Source organism: Cyprinodon tularosa, unplaced genomic scaffold, assembly GCF_016077235.1.
Source record: "Cyprinodon tularosa strain WSP-4 unplaced genomic scaffold, ASM1607723v1 ctg767, whole genome shotgun sequence".
Lineage (NCBI taxonomy): Eukaryota > Metazoa > Chordata > Actinopteri > Cyprinodontiformes > Cyprinodontidae > Cyprinodon > Cyprinodon tularosa.
The window spans coordinates 47,283-61,407 of NW_024039526.1; the positions used below are offsets into that span (position 1 = coordinate 47,283).

Genomic DNA, 14,125 nt, shown 5'->3' on the forward strand with positions numbered 1-14,125 from the left:
GAGTCCAGAAAAAGGGTATTACTGTAGCCTAAATTTTCACAATTGTAACTGTTTTAAAATGGAGAATGTCAAACAAAGCAACACTTTAAGGGCCTTTAAAAGTGGCCAGGCCATAAGCAACTAAAGTTATTTTGGATTGGAATAGTGTGTTTCTGACAGTAAGTAGAAAGCTTTACAAGAACTTCAGAAGGAAACAATGTACATGGATAGAGGGAAAAGACAGAGGTACCATAAGGGGAGAATCCTGCAATGAACAGGGACAGAGCTAACTGTATATACTGAGGGAAGAGTGGAGAATGGCATTTAAAGCAGATAAGTTGATCAGGTGAATATATAGCAGGTAAGGCAGAAGGAAGACAGAGAGATTGAGGTGGAGGGCACTAATTAACATGACATTCTAAGATTAAAGAAACCACTTTCTGCATGGAGTTTGAATGTTCTCCCTGAGCATGCGTGGGTTCTCTCCGGGTACTCCGGCTTCCTACCACAGTCCAAAAACATGACTGATAGGTTAATTGGCTTCTCTAAAGTCCCTTTAGGTGTGAGTGTGTGCGTGAATGGTTGTTTGTCCTGTTTGTCTCTATGTTGCCCTGCCATGGACTGGCGACCTGTCCAGGTTGTAACCCGCCTCTTGCCCGTAGACAGCTGGAGATAGGCACCAGCCGACCTTGCGACCCCACTTGGGATAAGCGTGTAAGAAAATGGATGGATGGATGGATTAATTTGTATGAAAATGTAAAAAAAAACACCTAATAGACAATAATGCAAACTCCTGTGGCATATGACATAAACTAGGGGAGTGGTTGAATAGTGGTTAGAGCATTGCATTTAGGTCTAGGAGGTTCTGAGTTCAAGTTCCACACACCCCACGGACTGCCAATTTGGGTCCCTAAGCTAGATCCTTAACCACAGACTGCGCTCCAGGCGGCGCACAATGGCAGCCCACTGCTCATCAAGGGGATTGGTTAAATGCATACTATAGAGTTCATTCTGTTGCTCTGTACTTGTGACAGTGTAATGACAATAAATAGTTGAAAAAAAGTTGAAACTGTAATGAGAGGCAAGGTCCTTTATTTTTGCCAAAACATCAATTCCTACATCATGTCTCTCTGTCAGCTCATCATAAACAGTATGACAATGTGTGTTGAGCATTTTTGAATCAGATTTCCCAATTCGATTCGATTCAGTTCGAAAGGGCTTGATTAGATTAGATTCACGATTCTGTCCGATTTTAATTCTGTTATGGGTGTCACAATTTTATTTGGATATGGAAGGCATTAGCTAAAGAACTACCGTAATGAAACTTTAGGAAATATATTAATATTAACATTAAAAATGTAACCACATGCAGTTCATTCATCATGTACTTTTTATATAACCTGACCAAAGAAAAAAAAATGTAAATAAATTCAAATCAAACCAAATGTTGCAAAAATACAGTGCATACAAAACATTGGCAACTTAAAAACTCACTCAATTTCCTTTTACTGTCTCACAAAGTTTTCGTACAAATGTAAATGGTTACAAAACAAATCTGTATCATAATGACATACTATATTACACTCGTTGTAGATGTAAATATCAGTGATGCTCAGGCATGAATCCGTTGCTCTGGATGTCCAACAGTCAAAGGTCAGGGTGACTCTCGATGCTGATTTAAGCGATGTTGTGATGCCATATTTCACGTCTGCACATGTTTGAGATTGTCGCTTCACGTAACTTTTTCGTTTGATGGGTAAAACGTAACATAGCTCGAATCTTCATAAGACTGGAGAAGCCGTAGTCTTCAACCACACTGTAGGGTTGGATATTCTTACAGATAAATGTAACGACAGCCTTCATAAGTTTCTAGGCTCGCAGAGAGTTTTACTTTCACAAAAATGCCTTCTCAAGCTGCATTTGCTTCGAAGCAGACACAGTTTGTGAGTGGCGTCTCGTTTAATGGTTCCCATATTTGACCTCCACGTAGTAAATCTTGCATACCATTGGGCTCTTGTCCAGTTCATTGCTGCTGTCATCTTTTTCAAATTCGAAAAATTTCCTGACATCGAATATGAATATATATACACTCACCGGCCACTTTATTAGGTTCACCTTTCCAACTGCTCGTTAACACTTAATTTCTAAGCAGCCAATCACATGGCGGCAACTCAGTGCATTTAGGCATGTAGACATGGTCAAGACAATCTCCTGCAGTTCAAACAGAGCATCAGTATGGGGAAGAAAGGTGATTTGAGTGACTTTGAACGTGGCATGATTGTTGGTGCCAGAAGGGCTGGTCTGAGTATTTCAGAAACTGCTGATCTACTGGGATTTTCACGCACAACCATCTCTAGGGTTTACAGAGAATGGTCCGAAAAAGAAAAAACATCCAGTGAGCGGCAGTTCTGTGGGCAGAAATGCCTTGTTGATGCCAGAGGTCAGAGGAGAATGGCCAGACTGGTTCGAGCTGATAGAAGGGCAACAATGACTCAAATAACCACTCGTTACAACCAAGGTGGGCAGAAGAGCATCTCTGAACGCACAGTACGTCGAACTTTGAGGCAGAGGGGCTACAGCAGCAGAAGACCACACCGGGTGCCACTTCTTTCAGCTAAGAACAGGAAACTGAGCCTACAATTTGCACAAGCTCATCAAAATTGGACAATAGAAGATTGGAAAAACGTTGCTTGGTCTGATGAGTCTCGATTTCTGCTGCGACATTCGGATGGTAGGGTCAGAATTTGTCGTCTACAACAAGGAAGCATGGATCCATCCTGCCTTGTATCAACGGTTCAGGCTGGTGGTGGTGGTGTCATGGTGTGGGGAATATTTGCTTGGCACTCTTTGGGCCCCTTGGTACCAACTGAGCATTGTTGCAACGCCACAGCCTACCTGAGTATTGTTGCTGACCATGGCCATCCCTTTATGACCACAATGTACCCAACTTCTGATGGCTACTTTCAGCAGGATAATGCGCCATGTCATAAAGCTGGAATCATCTCAGACTGGTTTCTTGAACATGACAATGAGTTCACTGTACTCAAATGGCCTCCACAGTCACCAGATCTCAATCCAATAGAGCATCTTTGGGATGTGGTGGAACGGGAGATTCGCATCATGGATGTGCAGCCGACAAATCTGTGGCAATTGTGTGATGCCATCATGTCAATATGGACCAAACTCCCTGAGGAATGCTTCCAGCACCTTGTTGAATCTATGCCACAAAGAATTGAGGCAGTTCTGAAGGCAAAAGGGGGTCCAACCCGTTACTAGCATGGGGTACCTAATAAAGTGGCCGGTGAGTGTATATATAAAATTAAATGCTTACAGTATTTTTGCTGCATTGTATTTAGATTGAAACAACACTCTCAAAAAAATGTCTGTAACAACTAATCATTAATCCCTTTAAGGACCTTTTAAAGACTTCAAAGATGTTCACTCCTCTCAAAAGTATTTTCATTTTGCCTGTATTCTACTTATGTCTATTCTAAGCCAAACTGTTTGACAAAATGTCATCATGGGTTCATAATGACAATTAAGGTTCTTGATTCTTTACTATTGTAAAAAAGAAAACATAAACTGACATGTTTTCATAAACATGAAATCCTTCCTATCTGCAGAACCTTCCATCCTTTAAGGTTCTAGAATTGACTATGTATATCTCTGTAATTTCCCCAATCAATGTTAGAAATTACAGGTGAAATTTTCATATTCTTGTCATAGATATAGTTTTTTTTTAGGAGGGAGTTGTGAAGAGTGGCTAGGTGGGGTGGGTGTAAAAGAAAACAATATTGCAGTCTCAAGCCTGAAACTGTTTGTGTTTTCTGCCCATTATGAGTACCTCTACTGTGAAGTAAATGAGCTTAACAAACAGGGAGGACGAGGAGAGAAGGCACAGCTAGCAGGAGGAATCGGCTGGGTTTGTGTACAGGCACACGCTGATGTTCAAAGGAAAAGCGTCCGCCTTCAGTTTCCCTGAATTAAATCAGCTTTGCGGCTAATTTTCTCCACTGCTTGGGTGTGTTGACAAGGAGCAACTGCTTTTCTCTCACTCTGATAAAGGAGCATGGCTTTATCTATGCACATCCTCTGCTTTCATTTTTTGTGCACAGGTCTTTCTTGTCGATCCTTTAAGGCAAGGCTAGACTTTACATTGTGCAAATAAAAAATCTACTTTAGTTTGACCTAATAAACTGCGGGACAAAACAGGGACCTATATCCCCCATGGACAAGCAGTGGATACTCTGTCAGTCAGTAATTAGGTTCATCTAATGTGGGAGGGGATGAGTGGAAGTAAATGGGTATACTGTAGCAGCTGATGTTTTTAACCAGGCTTTGTCCGGATGTTTAAGGCTGCAATAGCGTGAAGCTTGGAAGAAAAGCCTAAAGCAGGAAGAGGAGTTCTAGTGAATCATAATTAGTCCGCTTCAGTTCTCTCACATACTATTACCATCCTTATCTCAGCCAAATGTTTCATCGCCTGCTGCTCCATTAGTCTTTTTTCGGTGTCTTATCTGTCCTTGGCTCATTCTCTCCTCCGTCTTCCTTCTTCTCTCTTCCCATCATTCTTCTCCTGATTAGGGCTTCTCTCCCTGTAGGTTCTAACGAAGCCCAGATGACTGACAAGTCTCTCACAGCTGACCTGGCCTTTACCTGAGCGTTGCATGGCCTGAGTGACGCTATGTTAGGTGCCCAATTACAAAGAGAGTTTCAATCAATAGCCCCTTTGCTGCCTTTTTTTTCCTGGCTGCCTCTCATTGCCATGACTAACTGACTTGCTGACAATCCAACTGGGAATGTGTGAGGTGATTGCAAGCAGCTTTGGAGCCTGAATAATTACACTTTGCCTGGCAGTTGTATCCTGATAACACAGGTATTAGACAGAGTGAGCAGCCCCTCTGCCGGTAGCTGGTGAAGTCTGTCAAATTGTCTTTTTATTTCTGTTACGCCAAATCTATCAGAATTTGATATCATCTTGCTTGTTCATCCCACTTTTTTTTTTTGCTATAAGTAGCGTCTGTTGTGCTTCAGAAATGTTTGACGTGACAGGAACATCTGGAAATACATAATGGAATCTGCCTCTTTTCTGTCATATGACATGGCTGAGCGAGATGAGGGGAGACAAGTCTGTTTTTCTTCCTCTTTTTATTCTTTTCTTCTCTCCTCTCTGCTCTTGTACAAATGCATTAGAGGCTCTGCTGACTTGATTCAATGCTGCCCCCCCTTGCCCTATCATCAAAGTAAGATTTAAATGAAATAAAGCCTCCTGGTAATAAGGAGGTGGATTGAGGAGCACTTTTTGTTTCACTGTTCTCTTCCAAAAAATAGAGGCAAGAATCAGGGTTACTCAGTTCCAGCCCAGCATTGAAGTCCTAAGATTTTGGACCTGTACCTTCAGCTGACGAGATCAGAGTGGCGGTGTGCAATTGCAATCAGTACAGCGAAGGGAAAGAAGCTGGAAGAAGCGGGGAAAGAAACTGGTGCAAGTCAGATTACAACAAACGAGAGTGTGTGTTTGCATCTGTCTGTGTATTTGAGAAGCAAAGAGCGAGACGGAGTGAAGGAGAGTGCAAGCCAGAGTAGAAGAGAGGAAGGCAGAGGGAGGGGAATTGATATAGTGAGAGGGAGAGAAAGAGAGAGAGAGCTGGTTACGTGGAACAGCACCCCACTTCATCAGGCAGCATACGGCAGACCTGCAGTGCGATCACACAGCATGGCAATGGGGCTATGAGAACGAAAGACAGAACGTTAAAAGAGAAGAGCGCCAGAAGGAAAGGGGGGGGGAGTTAAAGAAGCGCCTGAGGGATATGCTTGAATGAAAAGAAGGTGGTTGTGTAGGGATGATCACTGGCTGCATTGCTCATCGTGGATGTTGGAAGGACGTGGCAGCAGTGACTGAGGTTCAGGCAGGTTTGTGGTCTTCTCTGTTGAAGTAGGAGGCATCAGGACGTTATGCCCTGTGAGCATTGAGGGGTAAGCGTGCGTGCGCGAGTGTGTGTGTGTGTTCCTGCATCAGCACTGCCTGCATGTCTCAGACAGGCAAGGGATGCAGCAAACCTCTGCCCTGAGCGCAGAGGCTGCTAGCTGCACCCAGCGTGGAGAAGAAGAACCTGGTGGGCTCGGAGCAAGAGTGGGGGCTTGCTCACCTCAGGAAGGAACTAGCTTAGCATGCACTGTGGTCCCACGGTGGTCCTCGCTTCGGGGGAGAGTGAGCTCACCTGCTGTGCTTTGGATCTGAACCTGGATTTACTGCTCTGAGAGAGGAGAAGCACGTTCTCCAGCGGAGCCGCACAGACAGCTGCCTTCTGAAGGAGTGTGAATGCTGAGCTGCACTGGAAGCACTGGAACCAGCAAGGACATTGAGCTCTTTGCCACACAGCTCACCTGGAGTGAGGAATATATTCTTGGATTTGAATATGAATTGAGGAGTTTGGAATCAGCACACTGGGAATCCAACGTTTCTTTGTGGGATTTACAATATGTCTACCTGATCGTACTTTGTGTGGCTATGGAGTAAGGACAAAACATGATTTGAGCAAATGTGTTTTCCTTGATTTAAAAAAAAATAACATGAGTACCTCAACAGTACTTTAGAATGCTGCTACCTTCATTGTATGAGCCTTGTCCTAGCTCTCAAAGAGGTTGACCAATGAAGCCATGGGACTCAGCCAGAGCTTTACAAGTATGTGGTGAAAACCCTGTCCACTTTATTTTGGGGGATCTAAATATAGAAATATGTGTTGCACCCTAATGATTTTAGTATACTTGAAACTAAAGGGAGATCTTTAGCCGAGTAAAACATGTGTTATATATTAAAATGTCAGCTCCTTGTTTTCCCTCAGCCTAAACTATTTTTTATTTGTAGTGTTGTGTCGTAGATAGAGACTTGTTGTTGTTTGTTTTTTCTTCACATTAGCTCATCTGCTCACTAAAGGAATGTTTAGTGAACCTTGTTTGTTGGAAGATGCCACAGTGGCTCGGTCCAATGTAATTAGGAAAACAAAGCTTCAGATGGGCTTCCTTCCCTGCACTACCTCCACCCTCGCCTGACATCTTCAGTCAGTCATACTAGCACCAGTAGGTGTAACATTAGTCTAGTCAGTCCCCTTCAGGGGCCCGAACATTGCCTGCAGCAAATCCTATTCTACTCCTGTGTTTGAGTTAGCCGGGCCCCTGCCTGTACAGTGGGAGCCCCTCATCCCCAGCCTGGACCCTGTCTCCCCCCCACCCCGCCTGGTGCTGCTGCACTCGGCTCTGCCTCTGCTGGCCGAGGATGATGTGGCAATGCCATGTGTCGTCCTCTGAGTGCCGCTGCTACCGGCTGAACGGCTTCTCCCTGCTGAAGCGCTTCCCTCTCTCGGCAGATGGGGCCTGTGGTAAAGCCCTGGACCAGCCGGTTGGAGAGTGGCTGGAGCACGTGGGGCTGCCGCAGTACGAGAGCAAGTTCCTGCTCAATGGCTTTGATGACCTACGATTCATGGTGAGTCACCTGCAGCATGTCATCGCAAGGGTCGGTTCCACTTTATTTCAAGCCCTTCCCTGCCTGTGTAAGCCTTGCTTCATTTGTCTTTTCATGTCACCACGCTGCTCTCTCACCCACTTGTCTCCCACAAGCTCCACCCCTTTTACTGCTTCTTCTTAAGCACCCTTTTCACCCTTCCACCATAACAGTGTTGGTCCTATACTTAATACCTTGTCTGTAGCTCTGTGTAATGCATGACCCAGTAAAGACTTAAAACTCCCCAGTGAATTGTTTTTAAAAATGTGAGCTACCACCAATAGAAAGACAGATAACAAGCCAAAGATCTTCAGCTGAAGGAACCTGATGTTGAACCACCTTAATAAAAACCCTATTTACTACAATTTCAGTCATGCCTAAAATCAGGAATGCTCACTTAGTTTAAAAACTTTATGAATGTATGAATTTAACAGCCAACTTTTCTAAATGTAATGCTTAACAACATCATTTACAAATTTCCTAGCCAGAATTTAGCTAAATAATCTGATCATCTGGATGACATACGGTTGGGAGCAGTATTTATATATTCCATAAATGTAACATAATACTTTTAGATATTTCCAGCGTTAGAGTTAACAAAACTCTTCCTATTCCTCGTCAGGGATGATGGCTAGAATTATTCATATTTGCAAAATGCCATTACAGTGAGAGAGAGAGGAAAATCAGGAGGAGGTAGGTTCTGTGTCCCAATGTTGTTTTTGATTGTGTTTTCTATGCAATGTGCTCATCCACATAAAGCCAAAAGCAAAACACCTTTTGAAGACAATTTAAAATTAAAATTTTTACTTTTAAAAAAATGTAAAAAGAAAAATTTTGGAAGCACACTTAGAAACATAGATCCTAACTTTTCAACAACACCAGTTGTGCCAGGAATGTTTACTAAACATCCCAGCTATGGTGAGAGGTTTCTTAAAAGAAAATCCCAAAAGCTTGATCAAGTCATGCTGTTAAAAATGTTCAAATATTTTTTTTTAAAGCAAACCTGAAGAAAGTTAAAAATAAAAACTTTCTCTTAAGAGTCTCTCTATTATTTTGGCATTTGGTAAATACAAGGTTTCTGCAATCATCTTAGGGCGAAAACAACCATCATTGAGTTTGATTTAACGCCAGACAGTGAGTGAAAAAGGCTGTTGTTATTATTTTTATCTAATGTCAATGAAATGAGAAAAAAAAGCGTCCCATTGCATTAATAAACACAAAGTTCAAATGACAAACACAATGGGCCTCATGTAACAACATTTTTGTATTTTTATTTGTAAATTTCTCTTACTTTTTCTCCTACATTAAGCTGCTACCCCTGCGCCACATCAGATATAACAAACATTCTTAATCTCTGATAAATTACTCTCGTAAATGTGATGCAGTCCACCTGTGTATATGTGAGTGAGAGTTCATGAGAATTGCAAATCTGCATAATTACCCCCCTGATAATTCAATATTTGGCTATGATTTCCATCGCTTGTCAGTCGCCATTCATTCACAAAAATGGCATTGAAGACAAAGAAAAAAGACTTTACCAGTTTGGAGGTCGGAGTTCTGAGATGAGCAGCAGAATTAAAGGAGCAGCATTAGCCAAGCAGTGGGGAATCAATCACAAGAGCTGTAAATGATGTGGTTGCACTGTTACAGAAGTATAAATAAAAACTATTTGATCAGAAAATGGGGTCAAAAGCATATCTAGCAAGATCAAGATGGTCAGTAAAAACTACTGGTGGTGGAACATATGACATAAATGATTAATAAGAGTTCTATATCTACCAACATGACACAACGTTCTGCAAAATCTACTTTTAATACACAAGCACCACATCTGACCACGTCTATGCTCCCTTCATTGCACTCTCTATCTCTCTCATACAGTAAACGTAATAATATTAATGGTGAAACTCTAATTTGGCGAATCCAGAAAAACCTAAACATTCCACATTTAGTGTAAGAATAAAACAAAAGAGCTGCCATGGAGTGGAATGAATCATACTTACAAGTTACGTTGCTGAATCTCCTCTCGAATTTTCTATACATTTTTTGTTCCAGATGTTATTTCAGTAGTAGCTTGATCCCACATAGAGCTCACGGACTGTTCTTTCTTTTGACGTAATTATAACTAATTAAACCAGTGTCCCCTGGGTAACCAGATCTAAATAAACTCTCTATTATGTAAGTTGCCAGTGAGTGTTTGCCTAGTGGTTAGAGCAGTGCACTTGTGCTCTGAGAAGGTTGCAAGTACCTGGTTCGATCCCCACAGCTGGCAATCTGTGTTCCTGAGCAAAACCCTTGACCCCTGATTAATCCCCTGGCACCACAAAATGGCAGCCCACTGCTCCCCAAAGGGATGGGTCAAAATGCAAAGAACGGATTTCCCCATCGTGGGTCAATAAATTGATTTATTTTTTCTTTTCGTTCGTCTGCACATGCCAGCTGCAAGTGTAGGGACCGATAGTTCTGTCATTAACAATCTGGACTAATAAAATGGACGATTCCTTCTAAGTAACAACAAATGTGGTCATTTAGTGAAAAATATGGTTTGGATAACAGCTGAGGCAAGGCTCCTACGTCAAGTCTGGAGCAATCGTAAAAAAAATTTGTGCGAAAATTAGAATATAGGAGAAAAATTATGCAACATTTTCTCCTAAATCAGTCGTACAAACCATTAAACACCAAATTTGTTTGTATAAACACTTCTTGCATGAGGCCCAATGTTTTTAGCCAGATAAAGGCTAGAAAAGGTCTTAGTTTGCACATATTGAAAAAAAATATTAATATGTGATTACATCCACTTAGAAAAAAGAAACAAGATATTACTTGAGTTTAAGTTGTGCTTAAGTGCTTTAACAGTTTTGTCCAAATGTGTTTTTTTTATACAGGTACATTTTGTTGCTGGTCATAAAGATTTTTTGTGGTTGCACTCTTACTTTCACCACTGCTCCCTCTTTTCACTTTTCCCAACACGCTTGTTCTAACTTCACAAGATATCAAAGCCCTACAGCAGCATGCTTTATTTTTATATTTATATATGTTCATTTATATGATATTGAAATACGCTTTAGAGATCTGACTTAGATTTCTCATCCCAAATGTATCATTTAGCCTGTAAATAAAATATTTTCCCACAATTTTTTCAGCATGAATGTCAAAAAAGCTCATATAATTACTTAAACGTTGACACATTTTCCACAAGACTTACTCTTTTTTTCCCCACAGAACTATGTCAGATTACATTTGAACATTTTCGCTCAACTCCAGCTCAAACGATGTCCACAATCTGACTAAAAGCCTTATCATGTTTCCTGTAAAGAACATAACATGGAATGCTGATAGCTAAGTCATAAGGGACTGTGGAAAACAGAATTAGATTTCCCTTCCACCGGTCATGTTCTCAGAGAACACGGCTCTGTGTTGTAAGAAAGCCTACCCAGAGGGCTAACTGTGGACATTTCTCAGACCACAGAGCTGTGTTGGGACCAGAGGTTATATGTTACATCTGTTTGTCACAGCTGAGCTTGGTTAACTGAGATCAGTAAGCTCTGAGAAAAAAAACTACTCTCACTTTCTGGGACAAATATCTGAAAAGCGGAATAATTTAAGAACTTATGATCACTTCAACTTTGGTTTGCAGCACTGACCCGATCTTTAGATCCGTGAAGGCTCATGTGACAACAAGGCTGCATGAGTCATGCAGGTCTTGATATGTTGAATTAAAGGATTACATCAAGAATGAGCCGCATGACATAAAGCTGAATCAATGGATCACTCATCTATTAATCTGCTTTAATCCTCTTACACTGATATTGCTGCATACAGTACATCATTTATCAAAAAATACATCCAAAGCCATTTTTTTTCGCCTTATTTATCTCTTTTAACTTACCTAATGGAACCTTACCTCCATTTGGTTTTTATTTATTAAAACTATTTCTGTATTTAGGCAGTCAGGGTCTGAATTCTCGCATACTTAAAGAGTATTGATTTAACTTTTTTCCTCAGAGTTAGGCCTGTAGGACACTAGAAAAATGTACAGTTGCATTAACATTATAACTATATGAGAAATATACATTAAGGCTACTAAAATGTTTCTGAAGTGAAATGTTGGTGCATGACGTCATGCTTTAGCTTGCATAATGTTGTGCAGTCTCTGTAACCTACTCTCTACCAGGCTGTCGCTAAACTGCTTTAATTTTCATTAAATGTACTAAATCTGCTCCCGTCTATGTTTTATTTATTTTTTTTGTATCTGACTAAATGAAGCCATTTTCACAAAACAAACACAAAAAAATTACCCCCAACACTGTTTTCAGCTGTTTTTGGTTGTTTATTGATGACCCATCAAGCCGGTTTGAGAAGATAAGTGTGTTCATTAATGAAGGCAACATAGTTTGCACGAAGTGGAATGCAGCAGTGATGGTGTGTATCCCCCTTCACTTTCCTTTTTGAAACAGTGTTGGTTAATGAATGCGGATTAGGCGTCCTATTGTTCTCTGCATTCTGATTTGCTGTATTCGTTCTTACAAACTTTATATTTAAGGCACACTCACCGCCTCACTTTGTAAGCTGACAAATGCAAATGTAATGGACTGTCATCAATCAATGTTACCTTAAAAAATCTCCCCACACATAGTTAATGTAAGTCCAAATATCTTCAGGTCATACATGCAATACAACAAGAAAAAAGGGAAAATTTTTCAAGGTTTTTACATAGATTGCATCTCTAGTTCTTCCCTCCTTTGTATCCTGCGTACAGCATCCCAATAGATTCTTGAGCACGCTCCCATGGGAGGCATGGCCTAAGGGGTTGTGATGCTTAACAGCCCACTTAAACCAAAAACAGCTTTGCACTGGAGTCCCTGTAACCAACAATAAAGTTTATTGGAGTACAGCACAAAACTGAGCAACTGAAATAGCAAATGGAAAGCAGCAGTGCTGTCAGCTGTGATGGTGCATATGTCGAGTGTTCCAACCAGCACAATTTCTGTTACTGAAAGAATGAAAGAGAAAGTTGTAATGATACAAAGGGGAGCTCCATTTCCTTATTGACCAGCTATTTCTGCTCAGTAAGGTTCATAAATAAATATCTCGGGAAAATTAGCTGAGCAACAGTATTTCACTGCAGACCGCAGTCAAATTCCTATCAAACAGACCTTTGACCACTCTGCAGAGCCCACTGCTATCAATTTTGCAAGACACAGCCCAAAATTGATGTTGTGCCCTGCATGGAGAATAAATAGGTTTCAGAATGCAGTGCACTGGTCTCGCTTTTGGCATGAAAGCTGCAAAATCTGTAAGCTTTACCTTTATAGTTAAGTTAAAAGTAGGGGTGGGCCATATGGTAAGATTATTTTAACATGATTTTTTTCACATAAAATCACAATTTCCATTTTATCACAACTTATGGCTTCCTTATAAGTCACTGGTCGGTATTACCAAACCATTTCTGTCAGTACAACAGTCATAAAAGACAGAGAAGAAAGTATTTAGGCCAAAGAAGCTTTCTGAACAGACATAAATTTAAATAGAAGCAGTGTTGCTGACTTGTGTAAAGAACATAATCATAAACCTGTGGATTGGCAATTTTCATGTAGGCAGTTCTACTACTTTGAGCAGGCTTTTGAACCCCTCGTTTTCAACTGTCTTTAACAGAACCATATCTTTTGCCAGATGAAAAGTAACTGCTTGTGCTATTTCACTTCTGCTCTTGCATCTCTTGTCATATGAAGTGCCTTTATCAAATGGCTGCTTTAACGTTGTCCGTTTGGGTCCAGCGACTGCCTCTGACTGGGATTCTGCCAGTAGTCCGCTGACTGTTTGGCTCTCAGCATGCATGTTTCAGATGCTTTCTTTTAAAGTTATTAAAGAAGTTTGTAGTGTTGTCATTCCTCATGCAAATTATTATTTTTTTTTGTCTAGTTATTTAGGGAAAAGGAAAACCAGTTCAATATAACAAAGGTAGGGTTGTTTTTAGTTACCAAATCCTCTGTTTGTCTCTATATGACTACTACTAACAATGAGGCATGTAAGAAAGGGGATCACTACTGGTTATTTGCCATGAATGGTCAGTGAGGATACTTTGTAATATGTCAGGTATGTTGGTGGATAAGCATAGAACTGCAATATATAGAATGTGACCTTAACGATCCATACAAACTTCTCACTTTGGCAGATCGTCTGCATGTTCTAAATATTCACAGTCTATATCATCATGTCGCACTACCCTACTTTAAACTGAAGAAAAGGCACCAGGGTACTAGGGATGTAAATCACATCCATCATGGCGATTCAATTCAGTATCGATTTCCAGACCCAACGATTAGATTATTTTCAATACTCAAGAATACACCACGATACGATTCGATTCCATTAATTGTTTCCTTTTTTCTTTTTTTTGTACCTTACAGGCTAGACAATGTTTCAAATTTTAAATAAATCAATGAAAGCTGTAATATTGTTATGCATTTGATTTGAGAAACTACAGCAAATAACAGAAGTAGAAAAGTTTTACTCTATCTAGGCCTAATAAAACCTCATTCACTGAAAAACTGAAAGGCCTTTCATCAAAAAATACTGTACAAAATCAGTGCAATGAGTTCAGTGCAATACCTAAGCTCCAGAGTGTCGGCGTCCCCGCCCCCT

The 14,125-nt window shown here is 40.7% G+C and overlaps 1 protein-coding gene across 9 annotated transcripts in view; it reads left to right on the forward strand.

Moving 5' to 3' along the window:
* The window catches only part of anks1ab (ankyrin repeat and sterile alpha motif domain containing 1Ab), a 74,036-nt gene that overhangs the window by 28,172 nt on the left and 31,739 nt on the right, over nucleotides 1–14,125 (forward strand). For 8 of the 9 annotated variants that reach the window (XR_005279429.1, XR_005279430.1, XM_038270550.1 and 5 more), the window contains exon 4: nucleotides 7,347–7,462. Coding sequence is in view for 7 of the 9 variants with exons in the window: in XM_038270550.1 (XP_038126478.1) it covers nucleotides 7,347–7,462 (116 nt within the window). In the remaining 2 variants the exon portion in view is untranslated. Of the gene's footprint in view, nucleotides 1–5,608; nucleotides 6,665–7,346; nucleotides 7,463–14,125 lie in introns of those variants that run through there. The other variant, XM_038270557.1, reaches the window with a different exon arrangement.